The sequence below is a fragment of the Papio anubis genome, chromosome 19 (assembly GCF_008728515.1).
Source record: "Papio anubis isolate 15944 chromosome 19, Panubis1.0, whole genome shotgun sequence".
Lineage (NCBI taxonomy): Eukaryota > Metazoa > Chordata > Mammalia > Primates > Cercopithecidae > Papio > Papio anubis.
Window position 1 is genome coordinate 46,490,541 of NC_044994.1, and position 14,674 is coordinate 46,505,214.

Here is a 14,674-nt window from a genome sequence, read left to right on the forward strand (position 1 = left end):
TGTATGATCTGTTTAGACAGACTATTTTATGTTGTAGGCCATGAATACATTATATGTGCCCTCATTTCAAAAATGAGACAACTAAACATATATGAACATTATGAACATCAGCCGTTAGTGGCATGCTGAAGAAAGAGCTAACTGGGTTTGAATGAGTGCTACGATGCAGTCTGGACTCTGAAAAGTAGAGTACTAAAGATATCTCGAAGGAACTGAAATCCTGCTGGGAAATAATAATTAACAAAATGTAATTGTCCTTGGTCCCAAGTAGGAATAGTGAAATTAATTCAAATTATAGAGAAAAACGGGCTCTATGCCACTGTGCTACCAAAGTTCCTTCACCATGAGTTATCTTAAGTTATCTGAGTCCATAGATCCTCATGGTATGGAATGGTATGTTTTGATCAATAATGCAAGTTAGAAAATTACACATATGCATTTTACAGAGTGACACATTTGGGAGTGGGGATAGGTATATATCAAAACCTGCAGTTTCTAAAAGAAATAAAAGCACATTTATGTAAAGAGCCATCTAGTGGAAATTTCTTTAACAGTTTTATCACTTACTGGATATGCTCATTATAAGCAATTCAAATATAAAATCATATCTAACAATTAATTTTGTTTCTTCGGATTTTAAAAACGTATACGTGAAGTTTTAGGCTACAAGTATCTATCTATATTCACTGCTACATGATATATGCTACAAAAGTCTAAGAGATGTTGTAAACATTGACCATTATATAAATGGCACCTTCGGAGTGTCACAGGCATATCTACATGATACGTGTACTTGTTGATCCTACTGAGTAAACTTAAAAAGGAAATAATTATAAATATAATTTATTTGAAGCTGTGAATAAAGGGAAAACATTTATTAATGGTTCATAGTAATTCCAAGATATGGGCAAAATGCTTCAACTTACAGCTGATAATGTTCATATTTCCTTCGTAGCGCTTGATGTACACTAAGTCGATAAAGTCTCGAGGGGAAATGGAGCCCATGGCAAAACTTTGTGTAATGGTATGACATATGAATGTGTCCTGCAACAAATCAAACCATAAAGTAAACAACCATTATTTAATATCTATTCTTTGTATTGTTTCCCTCCCAAATTTTATTGCATATGATTGGCCTCCATTTGGAAAAAGCAGGGCTTTGAAATTTTAAGACCTCATCACCAAATCAGCTTGGATTTTGAGTGTTAAAGGAGCATTAAATCTATGAGTGTAGAAAATTCAAGAAGCAATCTTGAGATCATCTACTCTTTCCATTTTTAGATGGAGAAATTGAAGCCTAACAGATTAAATCACATTCACAACTAGAGATAAGTAAAGAAATAGAACCCAGGTTTCCTGATTCCCCATATAGCACTATTTCTACTACTCCACATAGGTTAAGTAATATATTCTGAAAAATACATTGATTTAGCACCCTGTAGTGTAAGGTCTAAAATTAAAGACCAATGTTGGTCTTGAATGGCCTAACTACACATTCCTTTCCCTCTTCATTCCTGCAGATAAGATCCCCTAGCCAAACAATCCTCCTTCTTAACAGGACCAGCATGGTTACTATTTATCCCTGTTTAGTGGTCTCAGTTCCCTGCTGGCCCATGGAATCATTCAAACAAGACAATCACATTCCTCTGCAGGAACCAGGGCTCATTCTACCCTGTTGACACAAAGGCTGCCTCCCACAGCCCCTAGGTGTTCACTCTGTTCCTATGTTGCCCTGTGTTGCATAGTTTGTTCTCCCTTCTTGGTCTGTGATCAATGATTAATAAACTTCAATCTACCTCACTTGTCCATTGGTGGGTATTATGTGTTTGACCATCCCCATAACCCTAGAGTGGGACTCTCTCCCTCACCAGTAGGCTGAAGAGGAGGCAGTTAAGACACATCCTTGAACAGGCGTGGTGGCACATGCCTGTAATTCCAGCTACTTGGGAGGCTTAGGTAGGACGATCGCTTGAGCCCAGGAGTTTGAGGCTAGAGTGAGCTTTGATCACAACACTGCACACTAGCCTGGGCAACAGAGTGAGACCCTATCTCTAAAAAGAATAATAATTATAAAAATAAATAAGTAAATAAAACATACTCCTGGAGATGAATACTATAAATCTTTACAGAAAGGGAAAATAATTCTAATTTAGAATTAGGAGACCAGGTACAAGTCCTCGTTCTACCACATATTGGCTGCATTATCCTTGAGTAAGTCACAAAATCTCTCTGAATTTGTTTTCAGGTTTTTGGATGTCACGTCTAGTATTCTTTCTATTATACCATATGGCTTGAAACAACAATAGAAATACCTGAAGTGCTAATCGAACTGTATGATTAGTATTATAAAATGATGAATGAAATAGTTAAATTTTTGGATTTTCATTTGTGATGCCCAGTGGTTCTCAAATTGAATGTTCAAATCCCAAGAAGATCATGGACATGTGTTTTTTGTGGATAGGCACTTCCTCTCTACAAAATAAAACCGATTTACAAGATGAAGATCAAGGACTTTCTACAAGATGAAACAGATTTACCTTCATGGGCTTTTCTACAACTCTTCTCTCCTAGATTTTAAGATGAGTTTAATAAAAGTAGGTAAAATTACAAAGTTCTAAATAAATGATAATTTGATGGCAGATATGTGGGACATTTATTTATTTATTTATTTACTTATTTTTGTTTGATAAATGAAATACAGGTTGGAGACTTAAAGAACTAAAGGCCTAGTGATCTGAAATTTTACAAATGCAATCATTTGTGAAAATCATAAAAGTTAGTTTTATTCCATCATTCATGTTTCTCTTTTAAATAAAGCTACTATTAGCCAAAAATCTAGGACTCATTTTTAAAAACAGCTTATTGAGTATAATATACATACCATGAATTCACCTATTTTAAGTATATAGTTCAATTAATTTCCCAAAGGAAATTTATTTGTGCAATTTCACTACAGTCCAGTTTTGGAAGACTTATCTGATTCCTCTCTGCCTGCATCAGTAAGCCCTATTGACTCTATCTCTGTATCTTTGGGTTTCCTGACTTACCTCCCTCTCCATGTCTTCAACCCTAGCACAAGCCACCATGATGTCTCATTTAGATTACTCTCATAGCCTCATAACTGTTTGTGCTGATTTCATTCTTACCCCCTTATAATCCATGCTTCTTTCAGCAGCTGTCTCTTAAAAGTGTAAATCAAATCAGTCACTTCCCTGCTTAAAACACACCAATGGCTTCCCACTGAATGTATAGCAAAACTTCTCCCCCTGACCTTTGATACTTTTGCAGAATCTGATCCCAGCCTAACCTCTCACCTCTTAACCACTTTTCTCCTTGCTTTTTATGGTCAAACCCCACAGATCTTGTTTATCTTCTGATTAAACACTGCCAAACTCTTTCCACCTCAAGACCTCTGTATTTGCTTTCCCCTATGTCTGCTATTCTCTCCCAGATCTTTCCATGTCTTATCTCCCCAACCTCCATTTTGTTACCCAGGTTTCTAATGTCTCTCACTCAGACTGGCCTTTCCCAATTCTCTAGCTATAAATTAACTTCTCCTGGTTATTGCCTATACTATTATCATTCATAACACTTATTCTTACCAATCCTAGCCTTCATTATCCGATAAGTTTTAACAAATTGTTTATTTGTTTATTATGTGTCTTCTGGTGAGAATATAAGTTTTGTGAAAGCAGGGACAATTTCTCTCTTCTTCTCTTATCTGTCCCTAGTGAACTGAAACAGTATGGAGTTCACAGTAGCTGCTCAAAAAGTATTTGTGAAGTGTGAAGTATTTGTGAAGTATTTGTGAAGTGAATTAATTAGTCAAAAGAACATAAACATCAGTCTGGGAGAGTTTGGAACAAAGTCAGGATTCCCCCAGAAACAGGTTTCCTAAGACGGAGAAAACACAAACAACTGGAATGGACATATTACTGGAAGAGAGGAGAATCATCCCTCCATCCCTCCAGGTGGTTATTTATTTATTTGTTTATTTTTGAGACGGGGTTTCACTCTTGTTGCCCAAGTTGGAGTGTGATGGTATGATCTTGGCTCACTGCAATCTCCGCCTCCTGGGTTCAAGCGATTCTCCTGCCTCAGCCTCCCAAATAGCTGGGGTCACAGGCACATGTCACCACGCCTGGCTAATTTTTTGTATTTTTAGTAGAATCAGGGTCACCATGTTAGCTAGGCTGGTCTCGAACTCCTGACCTCAGGTGATCCATCCGCCTCTGCCTCCCAAAGTTCTGGGATTACAGGTGTTAGCCACTGTGCTCAGTCCCAGGTGGTTATTTTTACAATGGCCTTAATAAATAAATGAGATATCTATAGTGTGCTGGACCAAAGTTTGGAATCACTTATCCCACTTCTTCATCCTTGTTTCTACTTGTGATGTGGTTTGAATTTGTGTCCCTGCCCAAATACCATGTTGAATTAGAGGATCAGCCTGGTGGGAGGTAATTGGATCATGGGGCAGACTTCCCAATTGCTGTTCTCATGAGTGAGTGAGTTCTCATGAGATCTGATGGTTTAAAAGTGTGTGGTACCTCCCTCTTAGTTCCCTCTCTCTCCTATTTTGCCATGGTAACAGAAGAGTTACCTGTTACCTCATGCCAAGGTGTTCCCCTTCACCTTCTGCCATGATTGTAAATTTCCTGAGGCCTCCCAGTCATGCATGCTCCTGTGAAGCCTATAGAACTGTGGATCAGCCGGGCGCGGTGGCTCATGCCTGTAATCCCAGCACTTTGGGAGGCCGAGGCGGGTGGATCACGAGGTCAGGAGATCAAGACCATCCTGGCTAGCATGATTAAACTCCGTCTCTACTAAAAATACAAAAAAAAAAAAAAAAATTAGCCAGGTGTGGTGGCAGGCGCCTGTAGTCCCAGCTACTCGGGTGGCTGAGGCAGGAGAATGGCGTGAACCTGGGAGGCGGAGCTTGCAGTGCGACAAGACCCCCCTACTACACTCCAGCCTGGGCAACTGAGCAAGACTCCATCTCAGGAAAAAAAAAAAAAAAAAAAGAACTGAATCAAGTAAACCTTTTCTCTTCATAAATTACCCAGTCTCAGGTAGTTATTTATAGCAGTGTGAAAACAGACTAATGCAACCTCTTTTTGCCATGTATCATTATTCCTGTCATTTCATTCATTTTTTCTCCTCCTAAGCTTTCATTCTGCCCTTACCTCATACTGATCCTTTCTTCTGTCTCTCTCTAAACCATACTTTCCTCTCACATTCTCTCTTCTCTCAACTTTCTACTCCAGTTACCTTTATTTTCTCTTTGTTTTTATTCTCTTTGTATCTATTTAACTGAGATAATATATTTGAAAGTGTTCCTAAACTTCAACCTTCTATATAATGTTATTTCCTTACTTTATCTTTACTGATGTGGTTTGGTTCTGTGTCCCCAACCAAATCCCACCTTGAATTGTAATCCCCACATGTCAAGGGCGGGACCAGGTGGAGATAATTGGATCATAGGGGTGGTTTCCCTCCTGCTGCTCGGTGAAGAAGGTGCCTGCTTCTCCTTTGCCTTCTGTCATGATTGTAAGTTTCCTGAGGCCTCCCCAGCAATGTGGAACTGTGTGTCAATTAAACATATTTCCTTTATAAATTACCCGGTCTTGGGTATTTCTTCATAGCAGTATGAGAACGGACTCATACACCTACTCTTAAACATTATATGCCGTTTGTTCTTTAAGTCCTTATGGTATGTGTCTGCATTGTTCCTGTTCTCATGATAGTGAGTGAGTTCTCATGAAGTCTGATGGTTTAAAAATGTGTGGCATCTCCCCCTTTGCTCCCTCTCTCTCCTGCTCTGTCATGGTAAAATGTGCTTACTTTCCCTTCACCTTCTGCTATGATTGTAAGTATCCTAATATCTAATGTAATATGACTAAAATAAGTCTTACAGACTTCCCATCAATAAGACATACTTAGCTTTTGTTTTCCATGTAATGGAGGTGAATCCCTGAGTTCTGTTCCCTTATAACAAACGGCACACATTGCAAGAGAGGTTACCAGATTCAAAATGTAATAATGCATTTGCAAGCAGAATAAAGCTAATTGGAATTAAACTCTTGGAAAGTAGGGAAGTTTTAAAGCTTTTCTAAAGACTTCAAGTCAATTTGAAACTATAAAATACTGTGTCTACATAACATAGTTTTAATAAACTCAACTCACTAAGGTATAAGCTAAAAATATATTAATGTTCTAAAAGTCCAGTATTAAACAACAAATTACCGAATCAATCCTGTGTACCATATCGTACACTTGCAATGATTTATCCCATGTAACTCTCTCTCCAGTTTGGTAGAGGAAATCAGATAGTTTAGCTGCTGATTCTGGAATTATCCCTTCAACACGATATCTACATTAACAAAATCAAGAAAATCCAAAGCTTACAAAGTTTAGTCTAAGCTGAAAATATAATACTTTCAAAGCATAAAGGTAGGCTAATTTAGCAAACAGCAATGAAGAAAACTTGAAGGTACTATCAGCAATTCAATACATTAATATTCAATTGGAAGTAGCAAGGTTTATTTAAATATGCATTGCAATAAATACCTTATTTTAAAATTCATCTTTCTATAAGTAGGCTATTAGTTATTAAGTTTTTGGGGAGTCAAAATTTACAATGGGATTTTTGCACGGTGGGTTGGCACCCCTAACTCCCACATTGTTCAAGGGTCAACTATAATGCTTTATTGAAACACAGCCACACTCATTCATTTATATGTTAACTCTGGGTGCTCTTGTGCTATAATGACAGAGATGAGTAGTTGCAAGAGACCATTATGAGTTGCAAAGCCTAAAGTATTTACTCTCTGTCCCTCTACTGAAAAACTTTGCCAACCCCTGATTTAGGGTGTCCACTCAGTGGCTAATCTTTCATTTTCCAGTTACTTTGTAAAGGTAAGAAAAGTACAAATTACAGTTATATTATATGGCTGTAAGGCAGAAATTATTTTTTCGTTCATGAACAATTAGAAGGTTAATAGCTGCATAAAACTAATAGCAACAAAGAAACAAAGAGGACCAGCCAGAAGTTTAACAGAGAGAAGCAGAGAAGATACAGCTAAAGTGACCCACTAAGAGCACACTCATCCCTGGGGTCTGGATGGCTGTGTTTATGCACAGGCTCTCCTACTCAGTACCAATCAGGGCAAGATGTAATGCAGACTTGTAAGTATTCCCCAAGCCACATTCAGATTGATTAGCAAAGAGCTGATGCCTTACTGACTCAGGCACATAAGTATAGTACAACCTTTGATGCATCACTGATGGGAAAATAATCTATTCTATCCACTGTAAAATAAAATATACTCATAGCTGGGTCTAGAAGACTGTGTATGCTGAAGGCTGCACCGTCTGAGGAGAGACTGGTGACAAAACTTCCAAGCTACCAGTCTCTGGCTAAATCCAGAGCAAAACCACAAAACTCCCTGAATTACAAAAGCAGTCTTCAATCCACATACATATTTGACAGTAGAAGGTAAAAATTACCACAAAATGGCTTATGTTGACCAAGCAGTGATCCATGGGAAGCCAGGCTAAAAGATAACTGCAAGTAAAAAGTCAGAGCAGAGATATCAGAGGCTACAGGCTGTGGGGGAAACAGACTTCACAGAATTAGTCCAGTTAAATTACCAAACAGATAAACAAATTATCAAACTCATAACCACAAACCCAGGATGGGTGGATGGAGTCAGTATCCAGAGTTGCTACAATATTTTACCTAAAATGTTGTTTTCAACAAAAAACTGTGAGTCATGCAAAAAAACATGAAAAGTGTGACCTATACTTAGGAAAAACAGCAAGCAGGAGAAACTGCATTTTAGGGGGCCTTATCACATAAAGATGTTGGAATTATCATGTAAAAAATTTGGATGGGTGCGGTGGCTCACTCCTGTAATTCCAGCACTTTGGGAGGTCGAGGCAGGTGGATCATGAGGTCAAGAGATCGAGAGCATCCTGGCCAATATGGTGAAACCCTGTCTCTACTAAAAATACAAAAATTAGCTGGGTGTTCTGTCATGTTCCTGTAGTCTCAGCTACTTGAGAGGCTGAGGCAGAAGAATCGCTTGAACCCGGGAAGCAGAGGTTGCAGTGAGCTGAGATCACGCCACTGCACTCCAGCCTGGCGACAGAGTGAGACTCCGTCTAAAAAAAAAACCAAAAAACTAAAAGCAATGGTTGTAAATATGTTCAAAGAACTAAGGAAAGCAGGCAAAAAAAAAAAAAAAAAAAAAAAAGAAAAGAAAAATAAACAGTGCCTCAGAGAAATGTGATATGCCATTAAACACATCAACATACACATTTTGAGAGTACCAGAAGGAAAGAACAGACACTGCACTCCAGCCTGGATAAGAGAGTGAGACCCGTCGCTAAAAACAAGAGAGGATAGAGAAAAAGAAAAATATGCACAAAAATATAGAAATAAAATAATAACTAAAATTTCTACAAATTTGTAGGAAAACACTACATTCAAGAAGTTCATTGAATTCTAAGTAGTACAGGTGGAAAAACATCCACCTCCAGATATATCATAGTCAAAAACCTGAACATGAAAATAAAAATAAAGTCTTGAAAGCAGTTAAAAAAAAAAGGCATTACATAGAAGGGAACCATAATAAGACTGACAGCTGGCATGTCATTAGAAACAATGGAGGCCAGAAGCAAGTAAATGACATTTAAAGAGTTGAAGAAAAAAAGCTACCAAAAAAGAATTATATATCCAGCCAAGTTATCTTTCAAAAATAAAGGTTAAACAAAGACATTCTGAGATAAAGAAAAACTGAGAGAATTTATTGGTAGTAGTCCTGCCTTACAAAAAATACTAAAGGGAAGTTTTTCAGGTGAAAGGAAGAGACACAAAATAGTAATTCAAATCCTTACAAATAAAGAGTTACAGTAACAATAGTGTGTAGCTAATGTTACAAGACAGTATAATTAAATATTTCTTCCCCTTTCTTCTATTAACTGATTAAAGACAATTTCATAAAACAATATCGATAACATTTTATTGGGCTTATAACATATAGATATAATTAACAATAAACACAACAGAGGGGGATGGAAATAAAGCTATATTTGAATAAAAAAATAACAGCAGATAGTAAGTCAAATCCATAGAAACAAATGAAGAGAACCAGAAATGGTAAATAAGAAAGAACATATTTCTACAGCTATATTCCTATATAGATGTATTCTTACAGATATATATGTGTATTTAGAAGGGTAAGATAGAAATATCTTTAAGGATGTTTGTATTCTCCTATTAACTTCTTTAAAATATAATATATAAAGCAATAATTATAACAATATGGTATTTGTAACATATGTAGACATAATATGTACAACAAAAAAACAGCACAAAATGTTGGGGAAGGGGCTGGAACTATATAGAAGTAAAGCTTTTATATCTTAGTAGAATTAAGTTTGTATACATCTGCAGTAGATTCTGATGAGTTAAAATATATATTGTAGCTCCTAGAGTTATTACTGAGAAAATAACCAAAAAATGTAGTTCAAAAAATTATTAAAGGAATTAAAGATGTTACACTTGACAAAGCCTACTTAATACAAAAGAAGATAGTAAAAGAGCAGAGGAACAAAATAGTCATGAGACATACAGAAAACAAAATAAATGTTTGAAATACAGGAAAAATGACAGACATAAATACAACCATACAACAATAACATTAGGTACGACTGGATATGACACACATAAATACAACCACATAACAATAACATTAGGTGTGACTGGATTAAACAAGCCAATCAGAAGGTAGAGATTGTCGACAGTATTTCTTTTAACCCCAAACAAGTTCCAACCATATGCTTGCTGTCTACAAAAGATACTCTTTAAATTCAAAGATACATATAGGTGAATGTAAAAGGTTTTAAAAAGATACACCATGCAAATGGAACCATAGTGAGCTGAGGTGACTCTACTGGTATCAGATGAAGTAGACTTTAAGATAAAAACTATTAGCAGAGATAAAGAGAGATATATTATAATGATAAAAGGGTTAACCGGTTCGGAAGATGTAATAATTATAAACATATATTCATCTAATGACAGAGCCTAAATACATAAAGGGAAAATGGACATATCTCAAGGGAGAAATAGATAATTTCACAATAATAATTAGAGACCTCCATAGGTCATTTTCTTTTTTCTTTTTTGAGATGGAGTCTCCCTCCGTCGCCCAGGCTGGAATGCAGGGGCGCAATATCAGCTCACTGCAAGCTCCCCCTCCCAGGTTCAAGCCATTCTCCTGCCTCAGCCTCCCAAGTAGCTGGGACTACAGGCGCCCACCACCACGCCTGGCTAATTTTTTGTGTTTTTAGTAGAGACGGATTTCACCGTGTTAGCCAGGATGGTCTCGATCTCCGGACCTCATGATCCGCCCACCTCGGCCTCCCAAAGTGCTGGAATTACAGACGTGAGCCACCGCGCCAGGCCCAGGTCATGTTCAATAGTGAACGAAACAATCAGAAGAAAATCAGCAAGAATATCGAAGACTTGAACAACACTAGATCTAAGAGACACCTATGGAATACTCCTAAAAATAGCGGAATACATATTCTTCTCAAGTGCATCTGGTACATTCTCCAAGAGAGACCATCATTCAGGCAATGAAACAAGTCTCAAATTCAAGGATTGAAATTTTACACAGTATTTTTTTCCATCACAGTGGAATTAAATTTTAACAACAGAAATTTGGGAAATTCACAAATATGTAGAAATTAAACAAAACATTCTTAAATAACCAATAAGTCAAAGAAGAAAAATTAAGTCAAAGAAAAATTAGAGAATAATTTGAGATAAATAAAAATGAAAACCCAGCATGCCAAAACTTACAGGATGCTGCAAAAGCAGTACTTATAGGAAAATTTATAGTTGTAAATGTCTATTTTTTTTTTTTTTAAAAAAGAAGTTCTGAAATCAATAACCTAGCCTTTAATTTTAGGAAACTAGAAAAAGAAGAGCAACCTAAACCCAAAGCTAGCAGAAGGCAGGAAATAATAAGGATTACAGTAGAAAGTACTGAAATTGAGAATAGAAAAATAAGAAAATCAACAAAAACACAAGTTGTATCTCTGAAAAAGATAAACAGAATTGATAAATGTTTAGCTAGATGGACTAAGCAAAAAAAGAGAATAGAATCAACTAAAATCAAGACTGAAAGTGAGGACTACTGACCCTATACAAATAAAAAGGGTTGTAAGAGAATAATGATGTGTCAACAAATTAGATAGCTTAGATGAAAGGGACAACATCCTAGAAAAGCACAAATTACTGAAACTACTTTAAGAAGCAATAGAACATCTTAATTATCTATAACAAGACAGAGATTGAATTAGTAATCCAAATAATCCCCATAAAAAGAGCCCATGCTCAGATGGCTTCACCGATGAATCTGATCAAACATTTAAAGAAAAATTTTTACGTAAATTCTTCACAAACTATTCCAGAAAATAAAAGAGGAGGAAACATTTCCCAAGCAAATTTTAGCTTGATATCAAAACCAGATAAAGACATCATAAAAAAAAACTATACCCCAGTATCTCTTATGAATATATATGCAAAAACCTTCAACAAAGTACTAGCCAACCAAATCTAGCAATGTATAAAAAGGATTATAAACCATGACTAAATGGGATTTATCCTAGAATGCAAGGTTGGTTTACCCTATGAATTATCAATTATTATAATACACAATTTTAACAGGCTAAAAAACAAACCCACATCATTTCAATCGATATCCAACACCCATTCAGGATAAAGCATTCATAAAATGAGGGGTATAGGGAAATGTCCTCAACTTGATAAAGGGCATCTATGAAAAATCCACTGCTGCCGGGCGCGGTGGCTGAAGCCTGTAATCCCAGCATTTTGGGAGGCCGAGATGGGCGGATCACGAGGTCAGGAGATGAGACCATCCTGCCTAACACGGTGAAACCCCGTCTCTACTAAAAATACAAAAAATTAGCCAGGTGCAGTGGCCGGTGCCTGTAGTCCCAGCTACACCGGAGGCTGAGGCAGGAGAACAGCGTGAACCCGGGAGGCGGAGCTTGCAGTGAGCCAAGATTGCACCACTGCACTCCAGCCTGGGCGACAGAGCGAGACTCCGTCTCAAAAAAAAAAAAAAGAAAAAGAAAAAAGAAAAATCCACTACTACTAACATCATACTTAATGGTGAAAAATTAAATACTTTTCTATTAAGATCAGGAATAAGACAAGGATGTCCACTCTTGTCACTGCTATTAAACATTGTCCTGGAGGTACTAACCCAGGCAGTTAGGTTAGGAAAAGAAATAAAAGTTATCCAGATTGGAAAGGAAGAAGTCAAACTCTTCATGACATGATTTTTATATACAGAAAAAACAACAGAATTCACTAAAATAATACAACTAATAAGTCCAGTAATGCTTCAGGATACAAGATCAATATACAAAAATCAATTTTATTTCTATATACTAGGATTAAAAATTTTTTAAAAGTAATTCAGAAAACAATTCCATTTACAATAACATCGAAAAGATTAAAGCCTTGAAATAAATTTAACAAAAGTCATTGAATGGTGTTAGAGTAAAATAAAAAAAAAAAAAGAAAAAGTTTAAGACATATACTGAAACTTATAAAACATTTTGAAAGAAGTTAGAGAAGCTCAAAATAAACAGAGACATCCTATGTTCAGGTATTGGAAGACTCAATATTTTTAAAATGGCAATAACTCTCCAAATTGAACTACAGAGTCAAAGCATCTTTGTTAAAATCCCAGCTGACTTTTTTCTTGAGATGGAGTCGCTCTGTTGCCCAGGCTGGAGTGTCTAAAATTCATATGGAAATGCAAGGGAACCAGTATAGCCAAGACAGTCTTGAAAAAGAGAAAAGTTGGAGGACTCACACTTCTTAATTTCAAAACTTACTAAAAGGCTATAGTAATGAAGGTTGTGTGGTATTGACATAAGGATAGACATAGAGATCAATTGAATATAATTGAGCACCCAAAGGAAACTCCTAACGTATATAGTCAATTGATTTTTGACAAAGGAGCCTAAACAATGTAATGGGGAAAGAAGAATCTGCAACAAATAGTGCTGGGACAATTGGACATTTACATGCAAAGACATTGAATTGGATTCCTACCTCACACCATACAGAAAATTAACTCAAACTGATCACAACAGATCTTTATGTAAGAAATAAAACCATAGATTCCTAGGGATAAATCTTTGTGACTGTGGGTCAGACAATTAGTTCTTGGATTCAACACCAACAGAACAAATAACACAACAGAAGACTGATAAATTGAACTTCAACAAAATTTGTAAAAATTGTGCTTCAAAGGACACCATCAAGAAAGTGAGAAGACAACCTACAGAATGGGAGAAAATAGTTGCAAATCATATATGTGATACTAAAGTCATATCCAGAATGTATAAATAATTCTTCCAACTCAACAATAAAAAAAAACCCAGTTTTTTAAAAAAGAGTTTGGATAAATATTTATCTAAAGAAGATATATGAATGGTCAATATGCATGTAATAAGAAGCTTATGGTCACAAGTCATTAAGGACCTGCAAATCAAATCCACAATGAGATACCATTACATACCCAACTAGGATAGCTATAATCAAGAAGACAGATATGAAAAATGTTGCTGAAGAGGTGGAGAAATTGGAACCACTGCTGTTAGGAATATAAAATGGTGCGGCCACTCTCTAAAATGGTCTGGCAGTTCTTCAAAATATTAAACATAGAATTGCCATATGATCTAGCAATTCCAGTCCTAGATCTATAGCCAAGAGAAATAAAAATATATGTCCACACAAAAATGTGTACACAAATTTCATAACAGCATTATTTATAATACCTAAAAGATGGAAGCTAAATGTGTATTAACTGATGAATAGATAAACCAAATGTGGCATATCCGTACCATAGAACATTATTCTGCAATAAAAAGAAATGACGTACTGACACAAGCTGCAACATGGATGAACCTCAAAAACATGATAAAAGATTTTGTGAAAGAAGCAAGTCACAAAAGATCACATAGCATATGATCTCCTTTATGACATGTCCAGAATAGGCAAATATAAAAGGCAGAAACTGTCACCTAGTCACCTGGGGCTGGGGTGAATTGGATAATGGGAAGTAAATGCTAGTAGGTACAAGTTTCTTTCTGGGTGAGGAGAATGTTCTAAATGAAATTATGGTGATCCTGGTACAACTCTGTATATATACTAACAAACACAGAATTGTACACTTAAAGTAGGTGAAATTTAGGGTACATAAACTATCTCAATAAAATTGTTAAAAATGAATTAGTTCCACACGTTCTTTTTTCTGAATTAGAGAATGACACTAGATTTATTTCTCATCTAATCTATTGCATAAAAACAATTACAACAAAAATTCTTAATGTCTCTAGAGTAGGTAGAAAACCTATATTTTATCTAAATAACTTGCTCTAACCTGCAAACCAAAATAAGATGATTCAGTAATTTATAAACTAGTCATCAGTAATTATTTTGTTATCATATCTCTTAATTATCAATTTGTATTTATTCGTTATAAATATATTTCCCAATTTCCTGCTCTGCCCACACCCAGTATTAATTATAAACCAGCTGATGTTAATGGTGGAGTTATTG

The 14,674-nt window shown here is 36.1% G+C and overlaps 1 protein-coding gene across 11 annotated transcripts in view; it reads right to left on the bottom strand.

Moving 5' to 3' along the window:
- STARD6 (StAR related lipid transfer domain containing 6) overlaps nt 1-14,674 on the bottom strand; it is a 38,442-nt gene that overhangs the window by 6,610 nt on the left and 17,158 nt on the right. For 8 of the 11 annotated variants that reach the window (XM_021930129.2, XM_017951768.3, XM_031658839.1 and 5 more), the window contains 2 exons: nt 6,244-6,370; nt 927-1,044 (listed from right to left, as the gene is read on the bottom strand). In XM_021930129.2, coding sequence (XP_021785821.1) covers nt 927-1,044; nt 6,244-6,370 — 245 coding nt within the window. Of the gene's footprint in view, nt 1-926; nt 1,045-6,243; nt 6,371-14,674 lie in introns of those variants that run through there. The other 3 variants (XM_031658841.1, XM_031658840.1, XM_021930130.2) reach the window with 2 other exon arrangements.